The sequence below is a fragment of the Haliaeetus albicilla genome, chromosome 9 (genome assembly GCF_947461875.1).
Source record: "Haliaeetus albicilla chromosome 9, bHalAlb1.1, whole genome shotgun sequence".
NCBI classification, from domain to species: domain Eukaryota; kingdom Metazoa; phylum Chordata; class Aves; order Accipitriformes; family Accipitridae; genus Haliaeetus; species Haliaeetus albicilla.
The window spans coordinates 836,750-855,951 of record NC_091491.1 but is presented as its reverse complement, the minus strand read 5'-3'; the positions used below and the strand labels follow the sequence as shown (position 1 = coordinate 855,951).

Sequence of the window (19,202 nt, the reverse complement as noted above, 5' to 3'; positions counted from 1 at the left end):
AATTTAAAAATGAGTTTAACTTTGCCTCAAATGTTATTTTTCATCCTAATTGAAATGTAATGTGTGTGTGTCTTCTAATTGCTCTGAAGAACCTAATAAGAAGCTCCTTAAAGCGATGGAGGGCTAAAAGCTAGAGGGTTTTGATAAATTTAACATTAGCTTAACAGTTCCACGGCGATTTGAAAGTATCAGACTTGTGAGGATATTTGCTTGAGCTAAGTAATGCAATTTGTCCTTCTTCAGAGAGCCTTTGCTCTGCCCAGCTGACTGCGGGGAGGGCCGCAGCATTCCCAGTGTGATACTGGGGGAAGGAGGCAGGGGACCGCGGTCCCATGACTCCTGGCTAAATGGAGTAAAAGCTTTGGGAAATGATGGGCCAAATCTGTCAGCCTGGTTCTGGCATGCTGGCCCCGGAGGCATGCCCGGCTGGGATCAGCACGGTGCTGGCAGCATGAAGGGGCACATGAAAGATGCCAGATGCATTAGCGTGTATGTGCTATGTGAACACTCCAATTTTAAAAATTGCTTATTATTTTAGATGTTTTTTTTTTAATAAAAGTTGTTTCTATTCTTTAGATCTCACAGGCCTGCAAAAACATATGTGTGCTGAAACAGGGGTGGGTCAGTTCCCAGGCGCCAGGGGCAGAAGGGAGAGCTTCAGCCTCTCCTGTGCCCACTCCTCTGGCCCCACATCCCCACAGGGTCCCATCGCTGCTTCCCACCCGTGACCTCCCGCAGCTGGTGCAAGCACTGGAGACTCATCCGTCAGGACTGAGACTGTCTCTGTGCTTACAAGTGTGAAATTCAGCACGGCTCTCAGGCTCTGCAGAGCGGGGATCAGGTTTTTTTATCTGCCCTTGGCTCCAAATCTGATTGTGAGCAACATCAATCCAGGCAGAGCTGGTGCCTGACGGCTGCAGACAGCTGATAACAGGGTCTCGCTGATGGGCGAGCTCGCTTGCTGCCCAGCTCATTAAAACATGATGTATCAACAATTTCCTGGTCATAATTTCAGCCAAAGTATTCAGCTGAGGACCAAGCTACCAGCCCCCTGTGGTGCAGTGAGCTGCCAGCTGCCAAACCAGTGTACGGACACAGCATCGCTGGGTGGTTGTTTCTTTCCAGCATTCAGCCCATAACTTATAAGAGGCAGCAGCTCCTCCAGAGGGTAGGTCACTGCCCAGGATTTAGGAGACCCCCAGCTGAATTCCCTTTATGTGATCCTGAGCAAGGCACCACCTCTCCAGCCAAGGTGGCAAAGCACCCCTCTGCGTCCTAGCAAGGGGCAGCTGAGATGGAGGCATTAATGCCTTTCAGATGTGTTTGGGCCCTACGAGAGTGGGGCTCTAGAATTACCAATAACAGGTATTTACTTGAGTAATTAATGTCATTTGATTTAAATGAAGCTGTTGCATTATGGGAGCAACATCTAGGTTTGCTGAGTTGTGAAATTGGGTTCTCAAAGATCAGAAGAGTCAGGATTTAGGGCCAGAACATCACTTTGGAGAAATAGCTTTTAGTGTGATTTGAAGCTCCTTGAAATAACGTCTAGATGTGCTCCCAGTTTGTTTCGTGGGCAGTATGGGCCAGCTGTGACTGAAGCTGCCCCGCAGCTCCTAGGGACTTCGAAGGGAAGCCCCGGTTCAGGCAGATGGCAGGTTTTAGCTTTGAATCTATGGGAGAATAATTTTCCCTCGGTGTTCCTGGTCCTCATGCAGGTGAGTTCTGCTGGGTTGGTTGGTTCTTTTCAAGGGTCAGCACGGACTGATGATAGAACTGGGGTTCAAGGGGTGGGCTCCAGCCCCCCCAGCCTGCGCTGGTGTGGCCTGGAAGGTGTGACCGTGGGGGGGGCTCAGCCTGGGCGGCAGGGGGGGGAGCCCCTTTCTGTGTTTATTGCCACCGGTGACTGTTTGCGAGGGACTTTGCGATACACGGCTCAGACTTGCTCTGAGTGTTTGGGGGGGTGCACGACGTGCATCTCTCGGGGGGGCTCTGGTGGGATCCAGCGCCAGCTCTGCGGGGCCGGCAGCGCTTATGTGCAACCCGGGCGGCTCGTCCCGGGGGGAGCGGGCATTGCATAAGGCTTTACATAACGGGGCACGGTGAGGTGACCCGCCCCCCCGCACCTGCCCGGGGCGGGTCCCGTCCCCGTCCCCCCCCCGGGTGCCGGAGGAGGCGGGGGCGCGCAGGAGCCGGCGCAGCCGCCCCAGCCCCCGCGGGGCACGGTGCCCGGGCTCCGGCGCTGCCCGGGGCTGCAGCGGGGGTGTGCTGGCGGGGATCCCCCCCCCGGCCCATCCCGCCTTCCCCCGCCCGCCCTGCGGCAGCGCTCCCGGCCCCGGCATGGCCTCGGGCAAGGCGGCGGGGGAGCGGCGCTGGGAGCTGGTGCGCTGGTGAGTGGGGGGGGCACAGGGGATGGGCCGGGGGGGGGGGGGCCCGGCTGGTACCCTGGGAGCTCCCGGGAGGCTCGGGGAGGGGGGGCCCAGGGGGGCGGCCTTTGGGGGGGGTAAGTTTGCAAGGGGGTCTCGGCTTTGGGGGGGTTGCTCCTAGTCCGGGGGGAGTCCCGGCTGCTGAGCCAGGTGGAGAAGGGAATCCCGGCCGGGGAGGGCTCCGGTGGGTTGGGGGGGGGGCACGGACGCTTAGCCCCGGCACCCTGGGGCCCTCCGGGGCACTCCAAGGGTCGCAGCGTGGTCGCGGGTGTGGGGCTGTGGTGGGTCCCTGCTCCAGTCGGGGGGGGGAACGGACACGTCCCCGGGCAGGGAGAGGGCGGTTTGGGGCCGCAGCTGCTGCGAGGGGGATCTCTGGCATTTGGGGTCCGGTAGAGGTAGAAGAGTCGGATCCCAAAGCGAGATCCTGCTTCTGCGGACTGCCCCTGCCCCGCACGGCAGAAGCGGGGGGAGCAGCAGCGTCCCGGTCCCGGGTGTCCCTGGGTCTTGTACCTGCCAGCGGGAAGTCTCTGGGACACGCGGGGGATGCTTTGGGGGCACCCTGGCTGTTGTGGGTGTGGAGGGATGCTGAGGCTGCGCTGGGCTTTGGTGTGTGGGGACCCGCTTCTTCCTGCTGGGGACAGGGCGATTGTGGTGACCGGAGCAGCTGGGACGGGCTGACATTGGAAACAAGCTTTCTCTGTATTTTTTTATTTTTAATTGTGTATGTAGTTTGTGACGTCCAAAGCTTGTGACTTTTGAGCAGGGTGCTGTAGCGATGCCAGGCTGTGACTGGGGTGACTCCCGTTACAGCGTGGTGCTGCTGATGTAAGAGCTGGGAGCGGGCCCAGGGCTCGTCCCGCATCCCAGCACCGGCCAGGTGGGGAGCAGGGCTAGGCTGGGTGCTGGGGCTCCCAGGTGTGGGTGGGAACCCTGCAGACCTGGGTCAACAGTCAGAGTGCTGATTGTCAGAGGACTACTCTCAGCTTGTGAAGCTTTTTTCTTGCCCCCCCCCCCCCCCCCCCCCCCCCGGCAGCCTCCAGCACTTTTATTTCTTGCAGGCATAGACCCAAACTGTTACAATGACTACTTGGCCTGGCTGTTCTGCCATCCCCACTGCCTCACCCCCCCCTTCCTTCCCAAAAGACATTCTGGCTTGCCTGCTGCTACTTTGTGCAATGTTATCATATGCAAGAGCTGCAGGGGAGCATTGGGACTGCAACGTGCTTGGTTGCTTGTACCAAGCAAATTAGCGGGTCAGTCTGTAGCAGGGATACTCAAGGAGCCTTTTGGGTTTCCTTTTGGTGAGAGTGGGAGGTCCTGACTCCTGCGTCGTCACTGCCACCCAGCTCTAGCAGGACCCCACAGCGCTGGGCTGGGTGACTTCAGGCAGGCGGCAGAGCCCAGCAGCAGGGAACAGCTCCAGCCACGGCCCTGCTCATCAGAGCTGCAGGAAGCCCATGGTACATTGGCCCCATCCAGGCGGCGTGGCTGGATCCCTGCGGTTAATGGTGGGAATGCACAGCCCGGAGCATCCGCATGCAGAGGAGAGGACCGCAAACTCACCCCAGCCCTGGCTGGGGTTTCACGGATGCCGCAGCTGTGTGTGCGTGCTTGTGTGTGTCTCCAACCAGTACTACAGGGGCTTTAAATAATTAATCACTTGCTGATGAAATTTCATGTTCAGAGGAGGGTGTGTGAAGTGCAGCTGGTTGTTGGGGTGGAGGCAGGCAGCAGAATTGTGTTCTAAAAGATGGCAACAACTGCGGTTACCGACATTTTGCTCATGTAACAGAGAACTTGTACTTCTCTAATCAAAATAAACACCATTGATTCATCACTTGAATATTACTTACTAAGCCTCAACATCTGGCCTGACACTTGAAATAAGGTTAGAAAGGCATTAGCCTGGTCTTGGAGCTGGTGATAATGCCGGGGACAGGGCTCGTGGGGAGTGGCTGGGCGGGAGCTGTTGGAGGCAGACTGTGCCCCAGGGTGATGGGGACCGCTGCTCTGGTGGCAAGGAGCAAGGGTGGCCAGGGGCCACCGTCCCCTCCCCTGGGGGTTGCCCTCAAAGGGATGCCCCTTCACAGCCACGGCCGTGTGCTCGTGACAGCGTCCATTGATGGGAAGGGAAGGACAGGGACGGCGCAGGGATGCAGACAGACGGGGCTGTAATGTCATTTTGCTGTTTCCACTGAGGAACACGTCAGTGGTGGTGTTGGACTTGCAGCTCCGAGCAGCGCGACTGAGCCAGTCGCTCTCTGTGTCCTGCAGCTCCCTCACCACAATCCTGTGCTAATAAATATTTCAGTCTTTCTTGCTGTTATTTTTAGGTACGTGCGAGAAGGCCGGTTTCGGATCGAGGAGAGGACGTTGACGGCTTTCCAGTGGCTGTACTCGCCCCACCAGCACCGCATCGTCAGCCGGGCGGACCTGGGCTCACCCAGCAGGTAAGGGGGGGCCAGTGGGTGTAGGGCTGGGAGCCGTGGGGAGCACTGGCATGTCCCCTGCCAGTGCTGCTGGCAGCCTAGTCTGTCATGAGCCCTCGTGGTTTTGACATGGGTCTCCTGAGCCTCAGCCTGTCTCTGGAGCCCTGTGAATACCCGAGCATCTTGGGTTTCATTTTAAAGTAAGGTTCCAGATGCAGGGGTTGCAGCTGGGAGCTGCAAGCATTGCATAAGCACCCCTCTGGTTTAAAGCAGTGGAAAGCACAAATTACTGACTGCTTCCCCAAACTTTTATTTTTAAAACCCCCATGCTTCTGGTCAAGCACACAGTCTTCTGAGGACCTGCTTCATGCATGTAGCATGCTTGAGATTTACTCAAAAAATAAATTGGAAGCCAGGGGCCGTGTATCTCCCAGCCATAAGTTGTCTCTTGAAAATATTTGTTCTGATACCCCAATTTCATTTGCTGCTTAAACTTTCCCCTTCACAGCTCGTTGAGAACATGTCTTGGAGCCACATCCTGGGCATGTGCCATGACTCTCCTTGCTGATGCATATGCATTGCTGTCGGTTCAGATCCCAGTGTTTGGTGATAAAACGCCATTAACATAAAAGCCTTGTGGGCCTCAAGACACATATAGCACAGTGTCTGTTTTCCTGCCTGTTAAGAGCACTGAAACACCCCAAGTCCCGGTGTGGCTACGCAGCTAAAAGCTTTTCCCTCTTCATTTCAGCAGTAGTTTTGCTCTGAGAGCCCTTAAAGCCCTGAAGTATTTCTCTCCCCAGAATCGCATGTACCAGAATAACAGCGGGAGGGAGGGGGTGCCTGAAACGCACAGCTCGCTGTGGGGAGCAGGGGCTGGAAGGGCTGTGGGTGCTCTTGGAGGTCCCTGCAGGGTGAGGGGTCTCTGGGGGTGGATGGTGCTGCAGAGCCCCCAGGCTGGGTGGGGAGGGCCCTGCCCCACTCGTGGGGAGCACGAGGGGAGGTGACATCCACGCTGGGAAGAGATTTCTAGGAGCAGGAGGGTGGTGCCCCCCACTTTCCTCGGTGGGAGCCACAGTGTGCATGTGTGCTGTGGCCAGCTGCATCCTGAGACGGCGATTCCTCCACCTGCTGCTGGGGAGGCCTTCCAAAAACTGAAATTACCGTGCTGGTTATTGATTTTAACTAACTTTTGCAAATCACTGTCAGAGGCTGTGTTAATCTCACCCCTGATGCACATATATCATGCAGCGTGTGGAACTTAAATGCACGCGGTGTCATTTATAATTAATGTTAAGTTCCATTGGGGTTAACTCCACTGGATTAATTTGATTTCCCAGTGGGCTGGGAAGTTACCTGGAGAAGTCTGGTAGAGTGTGTGGGACATCAGTGGCCCGTTAGGAATGGTGCCTGCATCGCTCTTAAGTGGATAAAATCTTTACTTGGATTGCAGCTGGGACTGTTGCCCAGAGCAGCCCAAGTGCAAACTCCAGCTCGGCAAGTCCCGGGTTTGCCTAACTCTGACTCTACAAGCAGACAGGAGAGCAGCCCGCCTGGGCAGCGCCTGCAGCCAGGGAGCAGGGCTGCTGGCCCCGCTCGGGGCACAAAGCTGCCGTGGGCTGTGCCATGCCGTTTGCTTCAGGAGCTGCGGGACAGGGGTGAGGAGGAAGCCCCAGCTGGGGATGTGTTATCATCTTTAAGCCCCTTGTTTGTTACTGGCAGCAGCGAGGTGTCCTGCAGCCTCCCAGCCCTGGCATGTCCCTGCTGGCAAGCAAGGGATAGGGCATGGAGAGTGGGCAGCCGTGCCCACCTCCCAGTGCCGATGCTTGTCTCAGCCATGGCATGTTGCTGCAGAGGCTTTGGCTAGGGGACATTTTAGTGCCTCACGTGGCACGCTGACACTGAGATGCTCTGTGGCATTTCAGTCTGTCACGTTATTTATGTGTCATGTTAATCAGATCACTGTCTCTCTTTTGGATGCTAATGGTAGTGACACAGCTGAGCAAGAGGATGGCTGATCTGCTGGAGGGGTTAATGTAACAGGTGTATTTTATTATGTTTATTATTTGTACGCATTAATGTGCTCATTGGTCCCACTTGAGCAGCACTTCATAGGAGGACAAGAACATGGGTCCCGTTTCCTATGGCTCTTCGCACAGCCGGGTTGGTTTTGCCCTGGTCCCACACAGACAGTGTCATGTTCTGAAGCAGCAGGCACGCTGCTGCTGGCAGAGCTGCTTTTCCTGGGATGGGCCTCTCCTTCAGCACGGGAAGGCTTTTGGCAGCTGGGCCCAGCTGCCCGCTGCCAGGGAACAGTGCCGTGTCTGTGGCTGTTTGGTTTGCAACACAGAGCGGACCTGGGTGCGAGAGACCGTGATAGATTTAGAGTTGGGTGGCTGTTGGTCACCTAGTGCGAGTGCTGGCCGTGCGTGCTGCCGGCACGCTCTGGCAGGGACCAGGCAGCGCAGAGGCAGGGGGCTGGGGAGCAGCGTGGGGTGCAGCGGGCTGCCCGGCTCAGCCCTGAGCGCCTTCGGTAGCTGAAGTCACCTACGTCGATGCTGAGTGATGTTAAACGGGTTTCAGGGCTGCCAAAAAAGGGAGTTGCGTTGGTTTCACTGAATCTCTTCGGGAACCAGTGGGACCAAAGCGATGCAGCTTGTGACGACTGGGCTGAGGTCTGTGGTGCAGGCTCATTCTTTGGGCTCTGCTGGGTGACAGCAGCGTGGGGCTGGGGTAGATGCCCTGTGAGCTAGGAAGGATGGGCCTGTCGGTGGGAATGGGAATCTTGCCTTTCCTTTCAGTGGGTCCAGAGTTTGGTCCTGCAAGCTCTTCTGCCTGGTCCAGTCTGTGTCTGTCTTTAATTCAGCTGTAATAGGTGAAGGGGCTCACATGCAAGACTAAAGCCTGCTTTCAAAGCTGAACCCAAAGGGGTTTGCACCATTTTCTAGTTGTTTGTTCACAAAACAGCCCTTTCACTCCAAAAAGCCCCAGGCAGGTTTAATGGGCAGGATCTTCAGCTTTTGCTGGCGGGTGCTCCTCCAGCGATGCTACCGAACTCCCCTGGGTGAATAACCCTTGCCCAGGAGCCCACCGCACCTCGAACCCCGTATTCTTTCCTATCCCCCCCCCCCCCCCCCCCAGGGGACCCAGTCCCAGTTTCCAGCTTGCTGCCACGCTTTGCCTGAGCAGCTCTCCTTCCTCTCCCTATGGGTGAAGCGTAGGGGTGTCTGCGGGCAGGGCAGGGCTGGGGGAGGCGGCTCTGCCCCGGCAGCCCCCCCCAGCCCCCGGCTCGGTGCTGGCGGCAGCAGGGCTGCCAGCGCAGCCCCCCCCCTTCCCCTTCCAAGCCGCCGGGGGGGGCGGCCGCGGGTGCGCAGCGCCGGGCGCGCATTCCGCGGAACCCGGGGGTGCGGTGGCTGCGGCTGCGGGGCTGGGAGACCGCGCTGCTCCGCACCCCCCCCCCCCCACCCCCCCCCCCCAGCGCCGGGGCTGGCAGCGGCCGCGGGTTTTGCAGAGAGAAGAGCGAGGACAGCAAGGTAAGATGCTGCCGAGGGTCGCTAAACCCGAGCCGCGGTCGCGGTCTGCAGGCAGCGGCGTCTCAGTAGCGTGCGGGGACTGGAATATACATGGGCAGAGTAAGCCTTTACCGGGAAAGATTTAAGTCTGTGTTTGTCCTTGTTTTCGCCCTGGAGGGGCTCGTCTGAATGCGAACGTGAGGCGGAGCCGGGAGATCTATTGTTGAAACGCTTCACAGTTCTCGGCTTCGCTGTTCGCGTTTAAATCCGCGGTGACCACTTCGGGCGTGCAGGCTTTGTGCGCCGGGGGCTGGGGGACCCGGAGGGTGGGATCCGTGTGCCCGCCGTGCCCATGGCCAACGCTCGTGTTAAATGAGGAGAATTCAAAGGAGGCAACTTCAGGAGGTCTTCTCGGTGCTCTGCTCCGATGTCTTTGGGGGTGCGCGGCGTTGGCGCTTGCTCCGAGCAGGCCTGCCAGGGCTTGCGGTCCTGCCTTTGCAGGGCACCTCTTTGCTGAGGAGCCCCAGATTGGTTTTTTTTTTGCGTTTGACAGAAACGGGGCGCAGAAAGAGGTTTTTCCGAGTGCCCTGTTTGCAGGGGTGACCCTCCTTCCCCCTGTCTTTGAGCGAGATTGCGGCTTATCTCCGCCTGAGATGCAGCGTAATGTCTGCTCGCAAGGCAGAGCAGAGAGCATCTCTGCGGGCAGAGCTCCCGTGTAATCCGGTGTGCGAGCTCCACGGAGCTGGTAAGGGCTGCGCGAGCATGTCGCCTGCATCCCTGGCGTATACAGGACGCGAGATGGATCCTGCCAGGTACTGCCTTGTTTCCTCATCTTCTGCGTGCTCCAGGCTCCTCTGTTTTATTTAAGACTGCTTGTTGGTTTAGTAGCACAAGGGACATGATATCTGTCCACACGGCACGATTTATTGAGGGTTGGAAACATGCCAAGGAGTCTAAATTCAGATTCAACAAGAAGCGTGATTCCAGCCAACAGGCTCGCTCTCTGTACACACCAGCTTTAACAGATATTTTGTTCTCCCTCTGCTGCTGCTTCCTCCCAAAGGGCAGCTCACGATAACCATAGCAGCAAAACTGCCTTTTTGCTTTGCTTATGTTTGTTTTATCATCCTTCCTTCCTCTTCAGCCGTAAGCGTATCCCTATGGTAGCAGGGTCCTGGGGGCTGCTCGGAGAGTCCCCCTGCTGCTGTTGCCTGTCGTGTACCTGAAGTCAGATGCTCTGGTTGTCCTTAGCGGCTGCTGTGGAAACAGGAACAGGACTTCAACAGCAACAGTAGGAAGAGACATGTTTTCCAGGAGCTAAAAACAGCTCAGTCTCCCCAGACCTCTTTCCAGCTTCGTGGGGGTAGATGAATCCCTGCTTAGAGTTAACATCTGCCTTCAAGTTGGATGCCAAACCAGAAAGAGCTGTTTCTTGATTTTGATTTGAATCTAGCCCAGCTCTTTCAAAAACCACCCAAACCGGTAGAAAAATACAGGTGATATTGGCAAGATGTAGCAGGGTTTTGAAAAGCTTGAGTCGAAATCCTGCATGTCTTGTTTGCAATGTTTAGATGGAACCATGTACAAGTTTGGCCTTGAATCTGAGCCCTGACTGCTGCCTAAATCTAATCCTGTGCCAGCACATCTTGGCTTCAGGCAGTCGCTGCTTAACCATATGCTGTTGGAGGGCAGCGTGTGGGCTGTGAGGAGAAGCCCCTGTGAGAGGAGGGTGCGAGGGCACGTGCTGGTTCACTGAGCCCAGCTCCCTGCTGCTGCAGGCATCATCTCGTGTTAACGTCTTCATAAACGTGCTGACCATCAGTTAGGGTTGTTTGGTTTTTGTGTTTGTTTTTTTTTCCCCCCTTCTGTTATTAGGAAACTCTTCCAGAGACTGTTTGTATTAAAGATTAGAAACCTCCTAATTTCCAGCCAAAGCATGTTCAGGTCTATCTCATACCCATGCTTTCTTCCCACCCCCATAGTTTGCCAGCCCTGGTTTTTAGTTTAAACAGTTGTTTTTTCTGTCTTGCCACAATTTCTTCATAGGCTGCAGTTGCATCCCTTCCCCATGTTTGCGGTGCGATCTGGGCCAAATGCTCTCTTTCCTGGCTGTGTGCCAGCGCCAGCCTGCCGGCAGGAACAGGGTTTTGTCGGGTTTTGCCCTAACGCATCTTCCCTCCACCGGCCCATGCAGTTCTTCGGGGGGAACAGGCGACGAGCTCCTGCTCCTCTGAGCAGCAGTAGCCTGGGACCAGGGGACCGCAGCGTGGGATGCACAGTGGATGTGCAGGTAGCCATGGTGATGGTGCCCAGGGACCTGGTGCTGGGCATGGCCAGCTGCCTTGCCTGCCTGCCCATCTGCCTGCAGCAGGGTTGCCCCTGGGTGCGGGAGGGGGCATGCTGGGGGCAGCGGTGCCTGCCCTGCCTGGGGCTGGGCTGTCTCTGGAGCCCAGCAAGGCAAGGCACGCCACGTGTGTGTCACAGCAGGCACAGAGAAACCTTCATGCCTGGTCCTCGGGGGAGGCATGGCGTGTGTGGACACGGGCATCTGCTGCTCCTCTGAAGTATCCTCTCTCAGGCTCAACTTGCTCGCAAAGGGATGTGGTTGGAAGAGGTAGGGAAGAGACACCCAGAAAATCTTCCTAGAGAGCCTCTCTAGGGAATTTCATCCCTTCGCTATCGAGACAGAGCTCTAAAATGGGTGGACCCGAGAAAACAAGCAACTCTGTATGTTAAATTTGTAGTGGGCTGAAAGAACTTAATGAGCCTGGAAGTCTGTGTGATGACTTTCTGTGCATAGTGCTGTGATCAGACAAGATCTGTGTCCCTCTGCAGTAAAAAGCTGGGTCGTGTGATGCTGGGAGAAACCAGTTGCTACCGTGTGTCAGGCTGGGTACCCAGAGAGCATATGTGTGTCCAAAATGCGAATACTGGGGATGTTCTTGGTGCTGCAGGGTGCTCAGCAAACCCAGTTACCCCCAGGAGGCCTGAAGGCAGCAGCCAGGGACCCGGAGGATCGTGTCCAACTCTCCTGACCCCTGCACAGCGTGAGCTTGGAGGGATGGGGAGTCGCCTGCCCTGCATGGCAGGAGAGTGGGGTTTGTTCCTGAACATGCAGCCTGGACGGGGCTTTTCTCGCCTCCCCTCTGCACTGCCTGGAACCAATGAGATCAATACTGCAAAGAAAAGACAAGTTAGCACTGATGGACTTCAGACCCACAAACAGTTAAATGCATCGATTCCTGCTGTTGTTACCGTCCTGAACCAACCCAGGCTTTGCAGAGTTTGGCCTTGTTTTCCTCCACAGTGGTCTTGCAGAAGCGTTTGCATTCCTGCTGCCCTGCCAGGCTGAGCACGGCCCTTGCTGGCTCGTCCCAGAGCCCTGCTCCCACCCATTGCCAATGTTATCTGGGATGTGTGTGATGGGGGGCTCAAGGACGGCCCTTTCTGTGGTCCCCAACTTGGCTGATCAGAGTTTGCCTGTTCTTGCTGGCCGCTGAGCTGCCTCATTTAAGGAATGGATCTGGCCTCCCTGGCGCATGGCTGCAGGCACTGCGTGATTTGGAGATCACTTTATGGTGAGCAGTGGTGCTACCCCGTTCCTGCTGCCCAAAGGTGTTTGGGTATCGTGGGGGTGGGTTCCCCAGTTCCGAAGCATGTGGGATGGGAGCCCCCCCTGTGCTGGGCATAGTCCGTTGCTGCAGCCAGCGGGTTCCTCCACCTCTCTTGGTGACCTTGGAGTGGATCTGGCACAGCCCGGGGCTGTCTGTGCCTGCCCTGGGGGCTCGGTAAGGTGAAAGGCTGCAGTGCCGGCCATGCCATTGCCAGTGCCTTCGGCTCATGCCAGCTCCTCCCTTTCACAGCGTGCAAAGAGCCGGCCGGAGAGTGCAGGAGAGCTGCTTGAGGGGGCGGAGAGGAGCTGGGGGCGCTCTGGGCTGGATGCGGCCCCACGTGGCTGAGTCATCCGACCTTTCCATCTCTCTGACATCCCCCATGCAGCTCAGGGCAGCAGTGCCAAGAGCTTATTAGAAACCTGAAAGCTGCAGCTGAGTCAGGGGCTCTGGCCCTGAGGGCTGCGGGGAGCATGGGTGCCTGGCCAGCACTTGGGGTAGGGGGTGCTCAGCCAGTGCCTGTTGCTGTTGGTTTCCTGGGGTCCCCTCCTCTGTGCTGTGGTCCCCAAGGTGTAGCCGGGTGCTCCCCAGTGGTGCAGCGCCTGGCTGTGGGGTCTGGGCTGGGTGCACGTACCCCTGTCACTGCTGCCTGAGAAGTGAGATGTCACGGGTTGAGCGGTGGCTGCCTCCAAGATCTGGTTTTTAGCCATTTTCATAGAACTGAACAGGAGGGACCAGATTGCTTTGGACGTAGGGACGAGTCCATGAGCTGTTAGTGGTGGCAAATGGCCTCAAGAACGTGGAAGAGGAGCTGGAGCGTGGTCTGCAGCGTGAGCTGGGCGTAACCTTGGTCTCTGGAAGGAAGAGACTCTCGGGCCTTATCCAGCACTGAATCTGCCCCGACACGTACATGCTGTGGGTGGAAAATGAGCTCCCTGGAGCCCTGACTCCAGCGTTCGCCCTCACCGTTGCCATGTTTCTGATGTCCCTGGGTGGGCTCTGGACCCTGGCAGGGGCAGGAGCCGGCCCGCCTCTCCCAGCTCTCTGCTGTCCCTTGCCCCCCCCTCACTCTCCACCAGCTCACAGCTGGTGCTGAGCAGAGCATGCAGGATGGGGTGAAAACAGCACCGGGGCTTTCCGTGCGCTGGGCTCCGTGGTGTCTAACCCAGCCTCCTCCCAGCATCCCCAGAGCGGGGACCACAGCCATGGGTGCTGGGGCTCCCGTGGAAACCCTGGTGCTTGCAGGAACCAGAGCTGTTAGCTGCAGGGTCACTGCTGCTGCTGGCTCCTTCCAGGGGACGAGGTGGATGTGCATGGATGTGGATGTGTACTTGCACTGGGGGCTCGCTGGGCTGCAGCGCATCGCCTCTCCTGTGCTGCTGGTGTGTGGACCAGCGAGCCTTGTCATCAGCCTGATAAAACCTCGGTGCCCAGGACGGAGGCACAGTCTGCCTGTCTCCCCAGGCACTTTCAGCACACTTTTTCTTCCTGTTTTCTGTTCCTCTGGCTAGGAGCATCTGGAGCAGGACTGCCTTTCTTAAGGAGGCTGCTAATAATTTACATGCTGAACTTTCTTCTTCTGGCCAGCTGAGCATTTTGCTGGGCATTAGCTCTTCATTTCTGCGTGGGTGTGTTTGCAATTCTTGCTCTCTTCTGCAGGCTGATCCTCCCAGTTAAACCTCAGATGTATCGAGCCCTCCCTAATGAGTTTAAGAAGCAGGCTGTAGATAAGCAGGCTGTGCGGCTCAGCAGCCCAGGCTGCGGTCCATCCCTAAAGAACAAAGCGGCAGTTCGGGCTGTTGGAAGGAGGCAGTCATGGAGTCCCCTGCAATGAGCAGCCCTGAGACCGATGGAGGTACAGTACGGTCTCTGGAAGCTCTCCTCGGCTTTACTGTCCTCTGGCTGAAGCTCACCTCTTGGGTGACAAACAGCGTTCCCCTGCCTTGGTGCAGTGGCTGGGGCTGAGGGAGTACGGTGGGAGCTGCTTAGTTCTGCGGACCTGTTAGCTGTTGAGCACTAAATTAGCCACCTTTGACAGCAAACTGGGTTTTGTGGGAAGCTGCTGTTTAAGGCAGTGAGTTCCTCACTTCATTTCACTTCAGCAGCACCATAAAGGGGAGAAAATACTGTTAAAAATATTCCATGCACTGAGTCAGAATTAATTCGGACACTGTTTTCCTTTGCTTTGTGCATCGAGGCTGATGATATGCACAGTGTGTTCTTCCTGCCAGGACAAAATCTAATATTTCTGGGTACCCACAACCTTCCTTAGAATCATAATAGAAAGATGAATACCCTCAGTGCGCTGCATGCAATATTAAAGCACTAATGATGCAATCAGTCTCTCTTAGCCCCAGTAACAAAGGAAAGAATTACGCTGCCCTTCCTGGGCATAATTCTGCTCAGCGGTCTGGGCTCTGACTGCCGAGGAGATGGCCAGGTACCTGTGCTAGCCCCCTCCTCTGCCCGTGCCTGCTGCTTGTCCCTCGGCAAGGGCAGCACCATCCGTGCCGAGGACTCGCGCGGGCAGCGGGTCAGCCCCGCGCTGCGGGCAGCGGGTCAGCCCCGCGCTGGTGCTGTGTTGCATGGACCTTTGAATGCCCTGGTTTTGGTGGTCTTGCTGGCAGCTGGAGATGCGATGTCAGGGGCGGTTCAGGCCCCGTGGTCCCCCGTTAGGTGATGAGAGAACTGAGTCAGGACCGTGCAGAAATAGCCTGTGCTTCCTTTCATAAACAGAATCGCAGCCCGGCAGTTTGTGCTCATTAAGCTCTCGTGTCAGGCGGTTGTCAGCACACTGCTGTCGGCGCAGCCTCGCGCTCCCTCCCCTTTTTCGCTCTTTTGTTGTGCCTCGTTGGGGGCTGCGATGGAGCCAGCCAAAACGGGGGCACTTCTCCCCCATGCTGGTCCCCCCACGAGCTGCTCTGAGTGCTCCAGGCCCGGGGTTGTGTTCCAGGGAGCTGCAAGTGCCTGGTGCTGCAGGGGAGTTTGGTTTATTGATCAGCTGTTAACAATGGGGCTCGCTGCCCCAGCTGTGTGGCACCCCCTCCCCAGTGTTACTGGTGGGGCTGGGGCTGCTCACCGGAGTCGGGAATGCGGCCAGGGTAGGTCAGGGCAATGGGCTCCTGGTTCTGGCAGAGGCCTCTGGGAAATGCTAATTTTGTCTGGTGCAGATGGTACCAAGGAGGCATCCTCCCCCAGGCCTTTGTTTCTTAATTTTGGCTCATCAGTTACGATTTGGCTGTGCCTCCTCTGAAAGGAGGAGGTTTTTTTTTTTCTTTTGTTTTTGAGCCCAACTGTGTGAAATACCTTGGGGGGAAGAGGAGAAGCGAGAAAATGTCATTGCAGTCAAACTATTTCTGGATGCGCTCCCGTGCGGGCGAGGTGATGCTGGGCAAGCGCTGATGTGATACCCTGGAGTTGAGGGAGGCTGGTGGCCTCTGGGAGTTGGAGTTGGGTCCTTGGTACATTTTTTTAACCTTTGCCTGGTTCAAGTGCTGTTTGTCACCTGTGTCTGTGGGGGCTGCGGGACGCGTGGGGATGGGGAGCAGCGAGAGCTCCGCTTCTGTCTCCACCAGCCACGGGCATCCCCAGGTGCTGGCCCTGCTGGTGCGGGGGTAGGTGGGCTTTGCACAGGGGCTGCCTCGCACGTCTCCTGGGCAGCGGGAAATGGAGACAACATCCCTGTGGCTGTATCGAGGTCCTGCCCTGCTGGGCTCCAAAATCCCGGGAGAGGTGTGTGAGTCACTCTTCGTGCTTTAGCAGAACTGTCATGCCAACGAGGCATAAGGAAGACCTGCTAGAGTAATTTTGACCTACTGACTCCTGTTAAAGGGGCGCCTGGCCCTGCCTTGCTGCGTGTCTCCCCGTCGCCCTCTCTGCTTCCATGTTGCCTCTGACGACAGCGAGTTCACGTGAGGACTGAAGTGGCAGAACAAGATGCAGTAATTGGTGCTTACAGTGCTGCAAGAGTAAATGTTTAAACGAAGAGCTGGCTGTTTTCCTGGGACTCTCCAAGTTGTTTCTGGTGCGATGCCAGCTATAGATTGATGCTTCCCATGGCTGCTGTCACTACCTGCCACCGCACCTCTGTGTGCGGGGCTGCGCTGGAGCTGCAGCAGCTGGGTGGTGTTCTGATGCACTGCAGAGCTCGGCCATGCGGGGAAGCTTTTATTTTCAGGCATGTAAATCATGAGCAGCTCAGCAGAGCTGGGCAGAAATCAACTGGTATGAGTGTAAGAAAGACGTGACCTGGGGGAAGATGAAGTGAGAGGATAACGTCACACTGCTGTTGATGCAGAGCTTTAACACGGAGCATGCACGCCAGAAACAAATGTGCTCCAAGCAAATGTCTGCTCCAAATATTTCATGGTACCTGAGTTATAGCTTTCAAGCCTGCAGCAGGTTTAGGATTTTTTTTTTTTAAATAATGTCCTTAAGAGCTCTAAAATGCAAAGGATTTCCATCATTTCATCCCTTTAAGGAGAGATGGCCGTGGGCAGAAAAGTAGGAGTTGGTTGAAATAGCTGGATTTCAATCCAAGCTTTTTCCCTGGAGTTGAGTGATTTTTCTCTTCAACTCACTATCCCCCCCCCCCCCCCCCCCTTCTTTCACACATCAGACGGAATCCAAATGTCTCTCAATTTAAAGCTTTTGGGTGCTTGGATGAGAGTCTGACTCCTGCAAGTGCCAAGCGCTGGGCTAAGAGCTGCCTCAAGTCCCCCGGGAGCCGCGTGAGCCGGGCACTGCCCGGCGGTGCCGAGTTGAGGGGATGTTGTCTCTGCGCGCCAGCCGTTATTGTAAATCACCAGGGTAGGAGGTGAGTGTTCAAGCAGCCGAACCAGTAGGACCTTGGCAGTCGGAGGCTTTCTGCTGGTCTTCAAACTGCCGGGACTTTGGGAAGCGAGCTTTGGGTTCCGGTATCTCTCGCGTGGTGGACGATGCGCGGCCACGCAGCTCGTCCTCTCCTGGCTGTGGTGCAAGGCTCCGCTCTGGTGTCACCCGCACCGAGTCCCACCGCGGCCCTGGGGCAGCGCAGGCCCCCCCCACCCCATGCCGCAATTGCAGAGGGTGCTCGGGATTCCCACCCTTCCTCCTGACTTTGACCCATGGAGGGTGAGCCCCTGTTGCAGCCCAGACGTGAGTGGGTGCAGATGGGTGCTGGTGGCTGGTTTGGGGAAGCAGAGGGTGTGAGGCTGGGGTGCCCAGACCCCCCCGGGCACTGTGTCTAGCCCCCGGCACTGGGTTCGCTTCCCCACGGGCTCTGCTGTGCCCTGCGATGCCTGAAGGCTGATGCAGGGGACGATTGCCTGTTTTCTTGGGACTTTATGATTGATGGGAGCTCATACCCAGCTAGAGGTCAGCATTTCCATTTAAATGGGGTTTCTGAAGCCTGCTGTTAAGGGACCAGGGGGGTTTGGTGCTGGTCAGGCTGCAGACACGCGCTTCAGTGTTACGGAGCTGCCGAGGAGAGAAAACCTGAGTGCCGCGGGGGCCGGGTGGGAGATACCTTGCCAGGCTCTGGGGCAGCCGGGGATCTGTTTGCCGTGAGAGATGAGGTGATGAGGTTTTTGCTTACTGAGGTTTAATGCTTTTAGCGAGATGTCCCGTGAAATACACTGGAGCATCAGTTGGAGGATCCCCTACCAGGGAGCCAGCCCGGTGCAGTGAATGCAGCCCTGCCGTTCTGGGGACAGACGGGGGAAGAACCACCCTGTGAGGCAGACCTTGGTGTTGCCACCAGTGACCCTTTGCACCGGGCCCCGCTGGCAAGCAGGGTGGGGGCAGCCCTGTGGCACAATGCTTATGGGCGATGCCGTGCCTGCGGCTCGGCCACGACACCCACGCTGCCTGCGCAGCGCTGCCCGCGGCCCCTGCCATTAGGAGAAATACGATATTTGCAGTGTAAGGTTGTGAAAAGCCTGAGGCCACACACAAAAAAAAAAAAAAACCAAACCAAAACAAAAAACCAACCCCACACCAAAAACCAAAAAGGAAATGACTTTTCTTCTGGTGCTTGCGTGTGTGCATGCGCTTCTGCGCTGACCAGGAGGTGCTGGGGCAGCGGCGTGCACGCTGTCAGGAAGCGCCTGCCGTGGTCGTCCTCCACGCGGCTGGCACACGGGTGCTGCTGGCCCCATCACCGCGTGTCCCCCCTCCGACTCCGCCATGGCTGGAGTGCCCTGGCAGCACCGAGCCAGCACCATGTTCCAGAGAAAACGCAGCGTCTCCTTCGGCGGCTACGGCTGGTGGGTGCCTTTCCTTTCTCTCCCCCCTTTGCTACTGGGAGTGTGGGGCTGCGCGAGGAGCTTTTTTTTCCTGCTGTGGCTTCAAAGGAGGAAGAACCGTGGCACTGTGGCACGGTGCCCTTGCGGCAGAGCCCTTCCCGCTGCCCCGTGCCAGCAGGAGCGTGTGGGAGTCGGGACAGACCTTCTTCCCCCCCGCCGTGCCCTTTGGGCGCCCCGTGGGTGCCAAGCAGTGAGGGGACCTCCCTGGGGGCTCGTGGTGGGCTCCCGTGGGCATGTCACCTGCAAGAGGGTCCTGTGGTTCCCCCCCGCCCCTCTCGCTGCCGAGGACCTGCTGCCCACTCCTCCTCTGCCCGAGCAGCGAAGCTCACAGCCGCCTTCAGCACCTCACGGCGAGGTCCCACCTGGTCCGGGGCACGTTCCCGGTGCCATCGGCATCTCCCGGAGTTGTCCCCGCTCTGTCTGTGCTCGGCAGAGCACCGCGGCTGCCGCCTGCACCCCGGGTTCGGAGGGACTGTTTGCTTCTCATGTCCCTGCCCTCCAAGATGTGTTGATCTATAGGGAAACAGTTTAAGAAAATGGCACTGTTCTCCCTCTGCCCTTCCTCCAGTTTCCCTCTCTCTGAGGTATTGTATGCCTGTTCCAAGACTGTGGTGTGTGACTCTGATTGGGCCGTGGGAACTGATGGCCAAATTGGCAATTTTGTAATGATTTTGGCTGTGTGGTGCTGGTGCAGAGGATTGCTCTGCCTTCCTCTCCTAGTGCCGCAGTTGCTGTAGGGGCTGGAGCTGGGCAGCTGGGAGCCGCGGGGGCTTTGGGACAAGCACTTGTGCCGGTAGGCTTGGAGCTGCTAGAAACCTGCTGGGGGAAATGCTGAGTACCCGAGAGGGTTGTGGGAGGGCAGCGAACTTGTTGAGGGTTTCGGCAAAGTGGGAATAGAAGCATGCACCTTACTGAAGCCAAGTGTTTTGTCTCAGCTGGA

The 19,202-nt window shown here is 57.2% G+C and overlaps 1 protein-coding gene across 8 annotated transcripts in view; it reads left to right on the top strand.

Moving 5' to 3' along the window:
• Positions 1-2,154: 2,154 nt before the first annotated feature.
• RAP1GAP2 (RAP1 GTPase activating protein 2) overlaps positions 2,155-19,202 on the top strand; it is an 81,565-nt gene continuing 64,517 nt past the window's right edge. For 2 of the 8 annotated variants that reach the window (XM_069790798.1, XM_069790799.1), the window contains exons 1-2: positions 2,155-2,390; positions 4,760-4,876. In XM_069790798.1, the coding sequence (XP_069646899.1) occupies positions 2,341-2,390; positions 4,760-4,876 (167 nt within the window). In that variant the 5' untranslated portion in view covers positions 2,155-2,340. Of the gene's footprint in view, positions 2,391-4,759; positions 4,877-8,277; positions 8,389-18,128; positions 18,224-19,202 lie in introns of those variants that run through there. The other 6 variants (XM_069790801.1, XM_069790800.1, XM_069790796.1 and 3 more) reach the window with 5 other exon arrangements.